The sequence below is a fragment of the Apteryx rowi genome, unplaced genomic scaffold (assembly GCF_003343035.1).
Source record: "Apteryx rowi isolate R43461 unplaced genomic scaffold, aptRow1 scaffold_294, whole genome shotgun sequence".
NCBI lineage: Eukaryota > Metazoa > Chordata > Aves > Apterygiformes > Apterygidae > Apteryx > Apteryx rowi.
In genome coordinates this window covers 437,888-451,328 of record NW_020449352.1, presented here as the reverse complement: position 1 = coordinate 451,328, position 13,441 = coordinate 437,888, and the positions used below count along the sequence as shown (strand labels likewise).

At 42.6% G+C, this 13,441-nt stretch overlaps 1 protein-coding gene across 1 annotated transcript in view; it reads left to right on the top strand.

The window, feature by feature from the left end:
• The first annotated feature begins 1,427 nt into the window (after nt 1-1,427).
• Nucleotides 1,428-13,441, top strand: part of MAML2 (mastermind like transcriptional coactivator 2) — a 79,894-nt gene continuing 67,880 nt past the window's right edge. Inside the window, exons 1-2 of the mRNA XM_026069389.1 lie at nt 1,428-1,466; nt 3,088-4,545. Of these exons, the coding sequence (XP_025925174.1) occupies nt 1,428-1,466; nt 3,088-4,545 (1,497 nt within the window). The remainder of the gene's footprint in view (nt 1,467-3,087; nt 4,546-13,441) is intronic.

The window sequence follows — 13,441 nt, the reverse complement described above, 5'->3', positions numbered from 1 at the left end:
AAGGGCTTTGGCTGCTGAAAAAGTTGAAAAATGTACTAGAAAACTGCAAAGATTTGAGTGATCGAACCCTGATCGGTTCCCTCCTGAAGACAAAATGGGCGCAAGACACAGATGTCAGTGCCGTGAAGAAGGCARGTTTTAGATGAAATAGCAAGACAGACAGGCCTGTGGTGGGTGCTGCCTGTCTCACTGGAACAAACACGGACCGGTCCACCAYGAACTACCCTGCCACACATTTGCTACCATCTCAGCACAGACAGGCTGTGGAGGCTTCATCCCTGTGTGCGGCTCACGTCCCTCCCACGTCCTCGCTCTCCTCCCTATTCCTTCCTAGTGAGGGGATGAGACCAGCAGAGAAATAAAGGCCTTTTCAGCAGCGTCCATGAAGTCCTCCAAGAGGCTCCTGCACCTTTACAGCCCCACTCTGTGTGCATAATTTTCTTTAAGATGGGGATATCTACTGACCAAGGTGTTGTCAGAGTTCAGAGGCCAGTGTTTGCAAGGTCTGAGGAATGCAAAAAGTCAGCACTTGTTACTTCTTTATAAATTCATAGTGCTCTTTTTGGTGAACATTTTAGCAGAGCATAAGTAGTGAGATGCAGCATCCACCCGAGTCCTCCACTCCACGCTGTACACCCAGCACTGGCATCAGAGGGTAATGAGAAAAGGAGTGCTTGGTCAAGGGAAGATCAGGAGATCTTGGTGCTCTCACTGGCTCTGCTGCTGAATTGTGCGTGACATCRTGCAAACCACTTTGCACCTCACCCATCTCTGCTTTGAAAATGTGAAGACATTTTAAACAGCTCCCTCTGATTCAAAATGTCAAGCAAAAGCAAAATTAGCTCAGAAAGGCATATTAACCACATAGAACACATACATGCAGAGGATATATTATTCATTACCTGTTCATCCTTGCTGTCAGCAGCATATCTGAAAGCAAAATATGCTGCCAAGTCATGTATTCTGATGACTTGGGGACTTCCCCATTTCCCAGGAAGATGAATTTGGGGGCATGAGAATGATTTCTAATAAACACAGTGATAGCAAAGATGATGGTAAAAGGAAGTACAGCTTACCGTTTTTTTTGCAAAGGAAAGTACAGTGACTCATGTGTCAGAAGGAACATGTTAACCAAAAGACAGTCCATGCACTTTCTAAGTGACCACCTAAAAACSCCTCCCCTGGGACAGCTAATGACAATTAGTCACTCTTGAAGGCACAGGGTCTGTGGACTTCTACAAATAGGCACCAACATGTCTGTCATTTAAAATGAAAACATGAATCTATGATYTGAAAGCAACACTGGAAATTGAACTTGAACTTTGAAATGAGTTTTTCTGGCTCAGAGAAATGATAAGCTTTTGCTCTGAGGAGCACATTCAGTGACCTACTGATGCAATGGAAGGATAGTTGTGAACTAAGGAAATATGTATTTGCTGATCAAGCCCTTCCCAAGCAACTCGCAGGTATTCACTCCAGAATAAAAATGTTCACACATGGAGTTATCCTAGAAGAGCTCCCACATATAGGCATGCCTGAAGAACATGGGCCATAACAGAGTATCATATATATGCCCATGGACTTCCGTACATGAAACCACACAATATAAATAATGTGATTTTGAGATCTCATAAATTATCCTTCCTCACATAACATGAAACCTAACGTTCTCTAACATTTCCTCTGCCTGGTCACAGTTTCACAAGATACCATAATTGTAATGGGCACTGTTTTCTTAGTGATACACCCAGGTATTATCAGGTGGTATTGTCCTGTTGTCTCCTAGGTCAGGGCACTGCTGCACAAGTGAATAAAAGGCAGAAGATGAGCAGGATTTCCCTGCGGAGTTTCCTGACATTGCTCACTGCATTATGTGCAGCTGAAACAGCAACAGTGTGTGTGTGTATTTAGCTAGATCTGCATGCGTGTGTATTTACTATGTCTAGTTTTGGGTGTGAGCCTTTAATGTAGAGGGCTAAGGATATGACAGGTGTATTTGTTTTAAAGTGATCTTTTATGAACTGTGCTTTTGAAATTCAAAGCGACTGTACTTGAGGGTATATGCATGGAGTCCAATTTTTTTAAGCTCCTGGAGCTACACCTTTGTTTTATGTGCGCAGAAAGGAATCTGTATGTCCAACTGTGGCGGATGAGTATATATCAGGTGGACAGGGCTGTGAACCTATTTTCCCTGAGTAGGCCTACAGGGGTTGTGAGCAGATGAAAGTATCACTGTAAATATTCAGGGAAAAGGAAATAGAGTTACATTAGAGTTTCTCAGGGCAGTGCTGCATGTACTGTATGTTTTATAGCAGATGTTTCAGAATAAAAACAATTAGGGCTTAATGTATTAATAGACATATCTGAAAAATAATCCAGCAGTACATCATGGATCAGACCCTTGGCTGATATCAGCTGACATGGTTCCAGTGGATTCATTTCAAGATTTGAACATAATTTTACTGATCTCCAGTTAGTATAAACCTGTGTGAGATCAGGATGCTTAGATCTCATGCATATCTTTACAATTTCTCTTACATACTTTGGACTCTACAGCAGTCAAAAATTGTCTTTTGCATCATATACCAAAATCACTGAAGTGAAATCCTATAGCACTGATAGGCTCAAGGGCAGATTTCATGACTGCATTAGTCTCTGATGTCTTGAAAATACGTTAGATCTATGTCTGGCGCAGTTAGATGGGAGCAAAACTGGGGGCAGATATGTCCTAGGCTTTGCCAGCTATGGCTACGGCCACCTCCTTCCGCCTGCATGCATAGGGGAAAGGGGGCCTGTGATCTGTGATCAACAGTAGTCAGTCAGTGGTGCCCAAAAAGTGCTGGAAGGTGCTGCCCTGTGGCCATAAGGACAGGGATGATGGTGATGGGGAGATGTCTCATTACAGCATGCCTCATTACAGTTTTGTTCAGTTCCATTGACACTGGTTTCACTGACTCGTGCTACCCCGAATAGCTTTCTACACTGGGCAATGTTCACTTGCCTATTAACTTGCAAGCTCCTTCCATAAGCATCGAACAGATTGGCTCTTCAGTGTCATCTAATGATTTTTTTCTCTGCTTCTTTCAGCTCCAAGGCTCCTTGAAGAGAAAGTTGGTGGTAAATCTGTCACCTGTCAACAACAAGAGGCCCAATGGTGTTTCAGAGAGCTCTTTCCTTGACATTAAGAGGATAAGAGTGGGTGATAATCTCTCAATGGGACAAGGTGGACATCATGTTAACAGTTGCCAAAGCCAGTCAATGTCAGGAACTATGCCTATGGGGCAAGGATCACAAAGAAAGGCCAGCAACCTAGCAAACAATACACATCCTAGTGGGAATGGTATGTTTAATATGACTTTGAAAGAGGTAAAGAAAGAACCAGGAGAAACAATGTCCTGCAGCAAACATTTAGATGGTCAGCTGTCCCATGAGAACACATTCCCTAACAGATATGGGGAAGACTCAGGGGAACAAATGATGGATCCAGAGCTTCAGGAACTATTTAATGAACTGACTAACATATCGGTGCCACCAATGAGTGATCTTGAGCTAGAAAATATGATAAATGCCACCATAAAACAAGACGAGCCATTCAACATTGACCTTGGGCAGCAGAGCCAGAGAGGCCCTGTGAGATCTCTACAGATGGAGAAGATGGTGATAAAGAGTGAATATGCACCAGGCATGAATCAGGCGCCTGTGGGCTCTCCACAGATGAGGCCTTCTTCTACAGGTCCAGCCTTCAGTATGGCCACCGCTGCCATGTCCACCTCTTCACCCATCCCTTCGGTGCCTCAGAGTCAAACACAAGTGTCACAGGTTTCTTCTGTGTCCAATCGACCGTTGCCTAACTGGCAGGAGGTGTCTCATGCACAGCAGCTCAAACAGATAGCAGCCAACCGGCAGCAGCATGCCTTGATTCAGCAGCAACAGCAGCAGCAGAACCAGACGGCCAACTGGTCCACCTTGTCTCCATCTGGACCTTCCCCTGGACCCTTTGTGCAGGAGAAAATCCCCAGTCCTTCCTTTCGTCAGCAGCAGTTCAGCCCACAAAACTCAGCAATGCTTGGGGTACCAGTGAATGGAAATCAGTCAAAAGGGATGAACAACTATGTTTATAAACCGACGACTCCCCAGAGCAATCCCATGGACRTAATCATGCAACAGAAGCCTCAGGACCTCAACAGAAACTTTATCAACAGTGCTCAGCCACCACTAGAGCAGCATCATGGCAACACAAAGCCTTTATTTCACTTTAACTCAGAGCAAACAAACCAGCAGATGCCTTCTGTTTTGGGTTCCCAAAGCAAGCCTACCCTTCTGCACTACACGCAGCAGGCCCAGAGTTCAGCCCCAGTGCAACAGCCACAGCAACAGCYGCAACAACAGCCACAGCCACAACCTTCTCAGCCTCTCCCAAACCAACCTCTTCAAAGGCCACCCAATGTACCCCTAGCCATGCAGCAAAAAATGATGCTTCAGAAAATGCAGCAAAGCCAGCAAATCTCAGGTTTGCAGTATCCAGTCTCTCAGCAGCATAGACAGGTAAGACAAGTTCCTCCTCATTTGTAATAGAATCATTCCGTTGTGGTAGTGAAAATGCTTTTCCTCCAGGAAATGTGTAATTGTGGCAAATAATGACCATCTCAAGATATAGTTCATCAGAGCTAGTGATGCCATGTTTAGAATGTACTTCATCAGAGTTGGTGATGGCATATTTAGTGCCTATTCAGGTGTATCATGGATTCATATTTGGTAAGTATCTCAAGAAAGGCATGTCCACAACACTGTTTTTTCTTAAACCAATAGAATGAATATGCCACTGCTACATATTATGCAGATACTTCCCAGAAAGGTGAGATAATAGGGCAGAGATAAGATTATTCTGGAGTCTTATCTAAATTTTATAGCTTACAAAATTTTAGGCTCTTTTGAATGGCAAAATTTTAACAAATTCCTGTGTTATCTAAGATAATGTATTTTACGCCATTAAATTTTATGTCATCATTTTCCTTAGGGAGGCAGGGTTAGGAAATTATGTTTTTAGATATCTTTTGACTGACATGACAAAAATACTGTTTACACATTTGTTATCTGTTTGGCAAAGAAAAACTAAGACTTATCTGTGAGCTTTATGAACACCCATCACACTGCTGGGAATATTCTGTGGATAAAATACATGCTTAGATATGAAGGTGAAGGCTGTCACAGCTGCATCTACAATTATATATCACATGACCATCTCCCTCTGTTTCATCATGAGACACAGTGCTCTGACATGGTTGTTGTAGCTCAGTTATGCTACAGAAAGTTGCTTGTGTGCCCAGATCCTGAGTTTCAGACTTGCCAATTGAAGTTGAAATACATAATCTCTCTGTAACCCAGAAGCTCAGAAACTAGAAAAAAAAAAAGCTCAAAAAACAAAACAAGTGAAGGGTATATTTGATCTCGTGATGTTTAAGCTACTCTCTGAAGTTTTGGTGGGGCTTGGTTCAAGGCATTTGAGGGTATAGAATGGCAATCTAGGTGTACAGATCATTCCTGAATTTTTTTTACATGAAAAAGAACTAGAGCAAACTACTGAAAAGTCAAACCCTAAATCTTCCACTGAAAAGCAACATTGTGAATGAATCATTCACAATCATTCGGCCAAACTGGGTGAACATTCTAATGTTTTTAAAAACTTAAAGTAAATATAGTTGTACACGTAGAAATCTTTCTCCTTTTAACTCTTTCAGATTCCCTGATTGACTAATCATAAATCTCTCCAACAAGTAATTCCCTTGTAAGAGGTTTCACCAGGTGAAATATTTAGGCTGTTTTGGGTGAGCATGATGAAGCTTCCAGCAATCTGTCAGCACAGGAGAGACAGGCAGGACTTTTGCAAACTACTATTTTTTTWAAAAATATGCAAGGTCACATTCTGGAAGGCAATAAAAACACTAAGAGCAACTCTGCTGAGACAGTGTTAGCTCCCTGCTCTGTGTCCTCTTGCGCTGCTACTCAGGGAGGTGAGCCAACAAGATGGTACTTGGCAACATGGCCACAGTAGTACTTGCAAGATTTATCGTGAGTGTAGTGGGATCTTTCACCTGTGTAGCCACAAGATCTTTTGGCTTAGGAAACTTTCCCTAAATGAACTTTGCTAAGTGCCAAACTTCATATATTACACAAAGGAGGGACTTTTGCATATCATCACAGACTTCTGCAAGTAGCTTTCCAGAGTCTCCCATCATCTCACACCACTTCTCACAGTTTTGTCTGCAGGATATGGCTATCCTGACCCACAGCATAGCTGCAAAGCTTAGAAGCCTTGTAGACACAGATTATGGGGATTTTGCAGCAAAAACACTGTTGTTTCTATGCTCTAGAGAGGTAACTGGATTTTTTAAGATCCTTACCAGCTGCTCCAAAGTTCTGCTGAAATTTAGGAAATCAGGCAGGTCTCTCAGTAGTGTTCTGTAGCTGCGGGAACAATACTTAGTAATACAGTTGGTCTGTAAATTGCAGGGTTTTGGATTGGCTTGAACATGACTGTTCACCTGGCCATATTTATGAATTCTGTGAACTCTATTAGGGTCTACCTGCACAGCTGCAAGAGCATGTCAACCTTTTAGTGAAGGCTTGCCTGTCCAGTTTATAAGTATCTTCACCTTGGCTGTTGGAGCTCCAGGTAGGGCAACATTTGCAGAGTGTGCCTCCAGGAGGTTTTACTTTTCCATGGTAATGGAAATCCTGAAAGTCTTAGGAAGTCTGAGAACTGTGCAAAAGCCTGTTATATCTACAGTCCTGGCTTTCCCAAGACTCCTGCCAAGATCTATCCTAATGCAGAACTCCTATAATCTAATTTATATGGACACCGAACCCACACTCGAGTTACAACTTGAATGTCATTTCAAGTTGGTTTCTGATATTCTCACTTTGCTATGAAGTTGCACTTAAAATCTGTGAAGTAGAGTCGGGTTCTTATAATTCTCCTGTTTCATCCCACAATTTCCCAGACTTGTAAGTTCTGACCCCTTCACTTCCCACTTGCCTCCAGTGCTATCAACTATGCATATATAAGCTATTTACTAGCTGAGCAGATCAGCCCTGTCCCACCTGCTCTGCTCCACACTTAGTCACCCCAGATAACAGCCTTACCTGGTGGCTGAATATCAAAGCCCATCAGAATTTTGAGGAACCTCAGATGAAATATGGTTGGGGCATGATTTGGAGGAAGAATTCAGACCCTGCACTATTCTGAGAGGCTATCAGGGAGACTGGTTAGTGCAGTCAATTGAATGGGGTATCCTGTTTTAGCTAGGTGTTGGCTACATTTCTCTGTGATAGGGATATTAGCCAGATGTTTATTAGTGCCTCAAGTACAGAGCTCCCTTCTCCATAGATCCACTCTGAATGTTAAATTAGAGTGGAAGGAGAGATCCTTAACATTATCATTCCAATAAAGGCAACAAAGGGCAAAGAAAGCTCGTAGGTCAAGTCATGCTAATTTTAGCAATGAGGACATCACCTTGTTTAACCTGCACTCTCTTCTTTCCTGGAGAACAGTCTCCTACCTCTGAGGAGTTCTACACATCATTAACAGTAATACATGATTAATTACCAGCACTTACTAATTAACCTCATGATTAATATTTATTTTACTCATGCCCTATTTCTTCATGAGGAATCGGGATTTGATTCTGCTAGGTATCATTCAACTCCTCCTCAGATCCTGGATTCATCTGGACTACAAGGGCCATCTAAGAACTGTTTGGATTGCTTTATAGCTGGAAATGTGAATGCGCATTCATAAAGGGCTGATAGCACTGATTGGAACACTATAAATTCACATTTTTAGCTGAACCAGCTCACTTTCAGGATTTTTACTCCTCAAGCTTTAAGATAGCCAAAAAGCATTTGAACTTGACTTTATCAGCCCAGGCTTGCTAAATGAAAATGTAGGGCTTATAATTTCTCTGCCTGTCACATTCACTTTGTGTCAAATTGGAGGGAGTTCGTAGTGGGATTTGCTAATTAGATGTCTTTTGCCTCTAGGGAAAAGTCATAAAAATGATGGAAATCATCTTGGTTTCCTGGAAGAAGGTTGAATTGAATGAAGGTTTTGTTTGCTTCTGGGTTTTATTCTTCATCGTTGTGGGAAAGATTCACCTTTCCATTGTCTATCAGGAGGCAACATATGCACAGTCAGAGAAAAACTCTTACAACTTCAATATTCTCTTTGTTTAGGAAATAATTAGAACCTCCAAATTCTTCACAGGTTAAATGAGGTTTGCAGTGCAGAACCTGAACTGCTGTGGGAGAAATCTGTGACTGTGAAAGAAGTCTGAAGTCTAACTTTCTCTCCTCAAAGAAACATAATACAGTCAATGAAAGATGCTTCTGGAGTAAGACTTAAGGTTTTTGAACAAAAAAATTGGTGGTTTTGACTAGTATAAGAAATTCTGCACATATTTTTAAAGTTTTTGATCAGCCATGTGACTTGTTCAGTATGATTCATCAGCCTTCTATCAAGGAGAAGTCAAAAAAAGAAACGCCAGTATCTACCAAATAAAATATTATTCATCCCCTTCTGTTTTTGACCTAAAGCCAAATTAAACTCAGAGCTTTCAAGCTGACTTTCTCTCCACATTTTTTTATTCAAATTCATTCACTCAAGAGAGGGGAGAAGAGAAGGCTGAGCTCATGAGAACAGGAACCCTAATGGGGCAAGGCCCCCATATCTAGTACATCCAGGCATGTGCCTGTGGACCACAAGAGCCATATTTAGTCTCAGCTTTGGGAACAAGCATAAGGGAAGGGAATCATGAGAACTTCAGTCCCCACTTTGCATGAGTGGTCCCTGTTTTTAAAGCACCGCTAAAGTCTCTGTAGTAACAACCAACAACTGTGTTTCCCTGTGCAGAGTTTAGGGCCTTGTTAGTTCTTGTTCTTTTCTAATCTGTTTGAGGATGGGATCAACTTCTCTCCTTTTTCTTTTCTCTCTTTTTTTTTTTAAGAATCCAAGAATGTGGCATGATTAGATGCAGTTTGGGGCATTTTTGCCCTTACTTGCCCTAATTGGGGCATGCCTTAGATCATTTTCTTCACCRGGTCCTAACAGGCTCCTTTAAAATCCAACCAATCTTCCTCCCTACTGAACTCTGAGGAATCCCCTCTATGTTACTGATTCCAGGCATGAATATCCCACACTTGGCTCTCACCTTGTGCACTCCCACAGCAAGGCTTTGTATTTGCAGCCTGTGGCGGATGGCCTCTTATGTGTGCCACAACCCAGTGACGTAGCACAGCCACATGTGGTCACAGAGCTGGAGAGAGGTGGCGGTGCAGCACTGCCCTAGGGATGAGCCACTGCACGGGGCTCGTGCTCAGAGGAGCTCCAGGTGGGGAGGTGGTCCTCACCTCACAGCCCCCTCCATTACACCAGGCCTTTCAGATGCCCAGAAAATCAGAGCTTAACTGATATATATGCATCACTCTTAAATATCTCCAAGGGATACAGATGGTAGTTCAGCTAACCTGGCAACTCTGTGGAGATGCTGAGACAGATTCTCATCTCATTATCTCCAGTGTAAACCCAGGGTAATTTCACTTATTTTGGTAGAGAGTAGTTGGACTTGCAGCAGCATAGTAAGCAGCAGGATATGGCCTTCTACCTTTTTTTAAAAACATGGGCAGCATTCGGTTTTTATAAAAAGCATATGTTAAACTGTTGGATTGTTAGTGTGCCATGCAAGGAAGAAGCATCAGGAAAAAAAGAGCTAACGGCTTCTTTGAAAGTGCAGCTAGCAGAACTCTTGTTATCATTCACTGCTGAGCAATAACTTACACCTCTAATTTAGCCCCTAAAATTTCTCAAAGAAAATGTGGCTGCCTTGGATGATTCATATCAAAACAGTATTTTCCTAGACCATTCTGTTTACCACTAAAGAAGAAAAGAAGAACACATTTTGGTGAGGCAACCTTTCTGTTTTCAAGCGTGAAGGAATTGTTTTGCAAATATTTGTGAAGGAAAGAGAGAAAACCTAGAGTGGCTTGTGGTAATTGGTACAAACCAAGATTAAAATTTGACTTAGATCACAAATAACAACAATTCCAGACCTTTGGAATCTGCAATAATAGAAACTGTTCCATAGTGTAAGAAAATAACAATGTGACCTTTCTTTCAACGCTCACTATAAAAATAATATTTGGATGACAGCTTTTCTTGATAGCTCCATTTTGGTTGCATTCCTTCATGCAATAGCTTCTGTGTTAAATTTTCTGAATGTATGACTATATCCCAATAACTACTGTCAATTGCATGGTCATAGCTGGTTTATGGACACAAAATCAAAGAAAAAAATGTCATAAGTTCATGTACTGTCATGGTGAACAGTTGTCTTGGTGTCTTGGTCATGCCTTATATCATTCATGTTCCGTTTGCTATATGAAATATGTAAACAATGACACTGTGGACAGTCAGCCCCTGCGGACATTGTAATTCAGAGGCTCAGAGACATGACCACTTCTGTACGATTTCTTGAACTCTTTGCATACAAGTATTTACACTAGTAGAATAGTAGAATATTAGCTACTTAGGTCAAACACTTCCCTGTTTGGGGTTTTGGGCTATAGCTAAAATAGTCCCTGTTTTCTCATTTGGGCTGCTTTTTGAAGATACTTCTATGAGGATACTGATACAAAACACCATTGCACTTGCGTGGATGTGTGCTGTGCTAACACCAGCAAACCTGAAGGCTTATTTRTTATTAATTTGCATTGTGAAAGTTCCTGGAAGCTCCACTGACAGAGCAAAATGTCATTCTGTGAAGAACTGTACAAACTTGGATTAGAAATGTCTCCTGTTTCAAAGGGACAGTGTTGATCCAGCTTCTGTGAGAATCAAGATAAAGATGAGCTTTACAGAGGCCTTTGAAGAATATCAGTTTCCACCCACCGGTATGGATAGATAAGTCAGTTTCAGAACTGCAGTGATCCAGGAGGCACTTCATGAACCAGTCAGTTGTGCTGGCCATGCGGAAGCAACCTCTGTTGGAGATAGGAGGGACAGTAAGGGTGCTAACTGCTTCAGCCATCTGATTTTACTCCACTGCCACCAGTAAGCCAGAGACCTTGGACATGGACTGGGAGAGGAAGCAGAGGGACAGCCAAGGTGCCCTGGTGCATACGTAAGAGAAGACAGTGGTGGCTTCAAGACAGAAGGGATAGGTGAGAAGATCAGCAGTGCTGGTGGCTGAGTTTACAGTTTACAGGCCTGGGATAGTGGGGTGAAGTAGCAAGTCATCACCAAAGACAGGATAAGAGCTTGTGTTTATAGGATTAACCAGAAAGGTGGCGTAAAAGGACAAGATTGGGATAGAGAACTGTGAAGATGTAATGCTGTCTGGGGGACAAGGAGATAGGGATGTTTCCAGTTGAGTTCTCTGTTGTTGGCTTCCCGTAGCCTTGGGCAAGTCAGTCTGCTTTGACCTGTGATCTCGTCTGTAAAACTGGGCTGTCCGTGATGGCTTCTTACCTGGGTGCAGTGAGGATTACTGATATTGCTATGTGAGCCTCTGAGGGCAGAGTCAAGGCCTGAGTCAATTTCCTGCAGGGATTTTGGAAAGGCAGCCTGGAAAAACAATATAATTCCACAGTCATTTGGAGCTGGCATGGTGAAAAGCCCTTTCCTGTAAGCTTTTGCTTGTTTGTAGGCAATTTATGAATACCTCAAGAAGTCAAGGAACAAAAAAATTTTAACAAGCCCTATCTCTCATTTCTCTGCCTACAGTCTTTCTATTATTTTAAATCCCTGAAGATTTATCTCAAGAGCAAGCCCCAATAATTTCTCTCTCCAGGGGTTCAAAACGAAGGAATATTTTAATGACAAATATTTGTTCCTTCATTCAGTCAGTTTTACTGCTGGTGTTTTTATGGTGAGGATCTGCCCCAGGCTACAGATGACTGTCATTAAGACAGTAACAGACCTAGTAATGTTACTTTAATAAGAGTTTTCATGGGTGAATTTACCATTTATATCTGACGCTGATCCAGAAAATCATCCAGATGCTCCAACAGAACTAGTCCAGAACCGTCTGCCTGCTTCATTTGCTGCATGCCTGTTTCTGATAATGCACACACACAGTGTAAGAGACAGCTTTTGCCCGAAAGAATTTATAATCTAAATAAGCACAAGCTTGAGAGGAAGGAAATGTTACTGTATTTTTTATATATTATTATATATTTGGAGGAAGAAAGAATGAAGATCTCATCCAAAGCCATTACAATCAATCCATTGGAGGTGTTGGATAAGGACAAAAGTACACATTTACTATCACCAGAAATCCTCTGACTGAGTCTGGAGTTGAACCAGACTCAGTGTCAGCCTCAGAGTCGCTACCTTGTGTCCTGGGTGTATCCAAGGATGGTGCTTGAACCTATCGCCCTTGCTCCGCTCATCTCGACCCGGCTGCTCTCTGCCCCTGGCCCCATCATCTGAGAGCCTTCTTTATCAACTCATCACCTACAGCACATACCACTTTTAGCCTTAACACCCTGCACAGTTCCCCAGAGGAGACCTCTGGAGCACCATGAACTGTTTGATGTCTCTTCCCCCACTCATACCTATAAATTGAAGGCAAACAGGCCAGTTGGGTGCACCCGCCAGCTTGCTAACTCCCCAAGGGCCCTTTGAGACACCCCTGCTTGTGTATTTAGGTGCTGGCTTTGTCTTAGGTTGCACTTGTCACCTTGTACATGGGAAAGAAGTTGGGTCTTGAGGGCATCCTCATACCACCCTTTGCACATAGAGCAAGCCAACCCTGTTGAGTTGTGGCATCTCTTCAAAAAGGCCTCCTCACTTTTCAGTCTCCTCTGATGAGGCTCAGTTATATCAAGCCCCAGCTGGAATTCAGAAGGTGGCTGAGTGCCTCAAACGGTCATTCCCTCTTGAAAAGCCAGACAGCTTTCATGGAGTCTTTTAATAGCAATACTTAGCCTTGACATAGCTGTGGAGACATATTAGTTGGGTGATTTTCCCAGTTCATGGGAAGAGGTGAGGAGTTATCTGGCTTGTTCACACCGTATCGTGAATCAGTAGAAAACACATAAATCAGGTAATGGGGGATATTCACCCCTCTCCTTCATAGCAGTTATCTGTATTCAATGTTAAAGCCCTAAGYGCCGTATGTAGCCAGTGAGGAAAGCGCAGTTCAGTGTGCCTAAGCTAGGCACATACACAAGGAATAAACTTGCTGCAGAAAGCTCTTGGGTCCCATTACCCCAGCTGTGTTGCTCTGCCTGCAAGAAATGCACAAACTCAAATTATTGTGGATTGCATTGTGTGACAATATGTCAATGGAAGTTCTGACTAAGGCCTTCAACTTGACATTGCCCAGAGCTGTAAGCAAGGGGCAGTGCATGGCTGGACTTCTCCCAGGGCAGAGTGGGAGGAGAG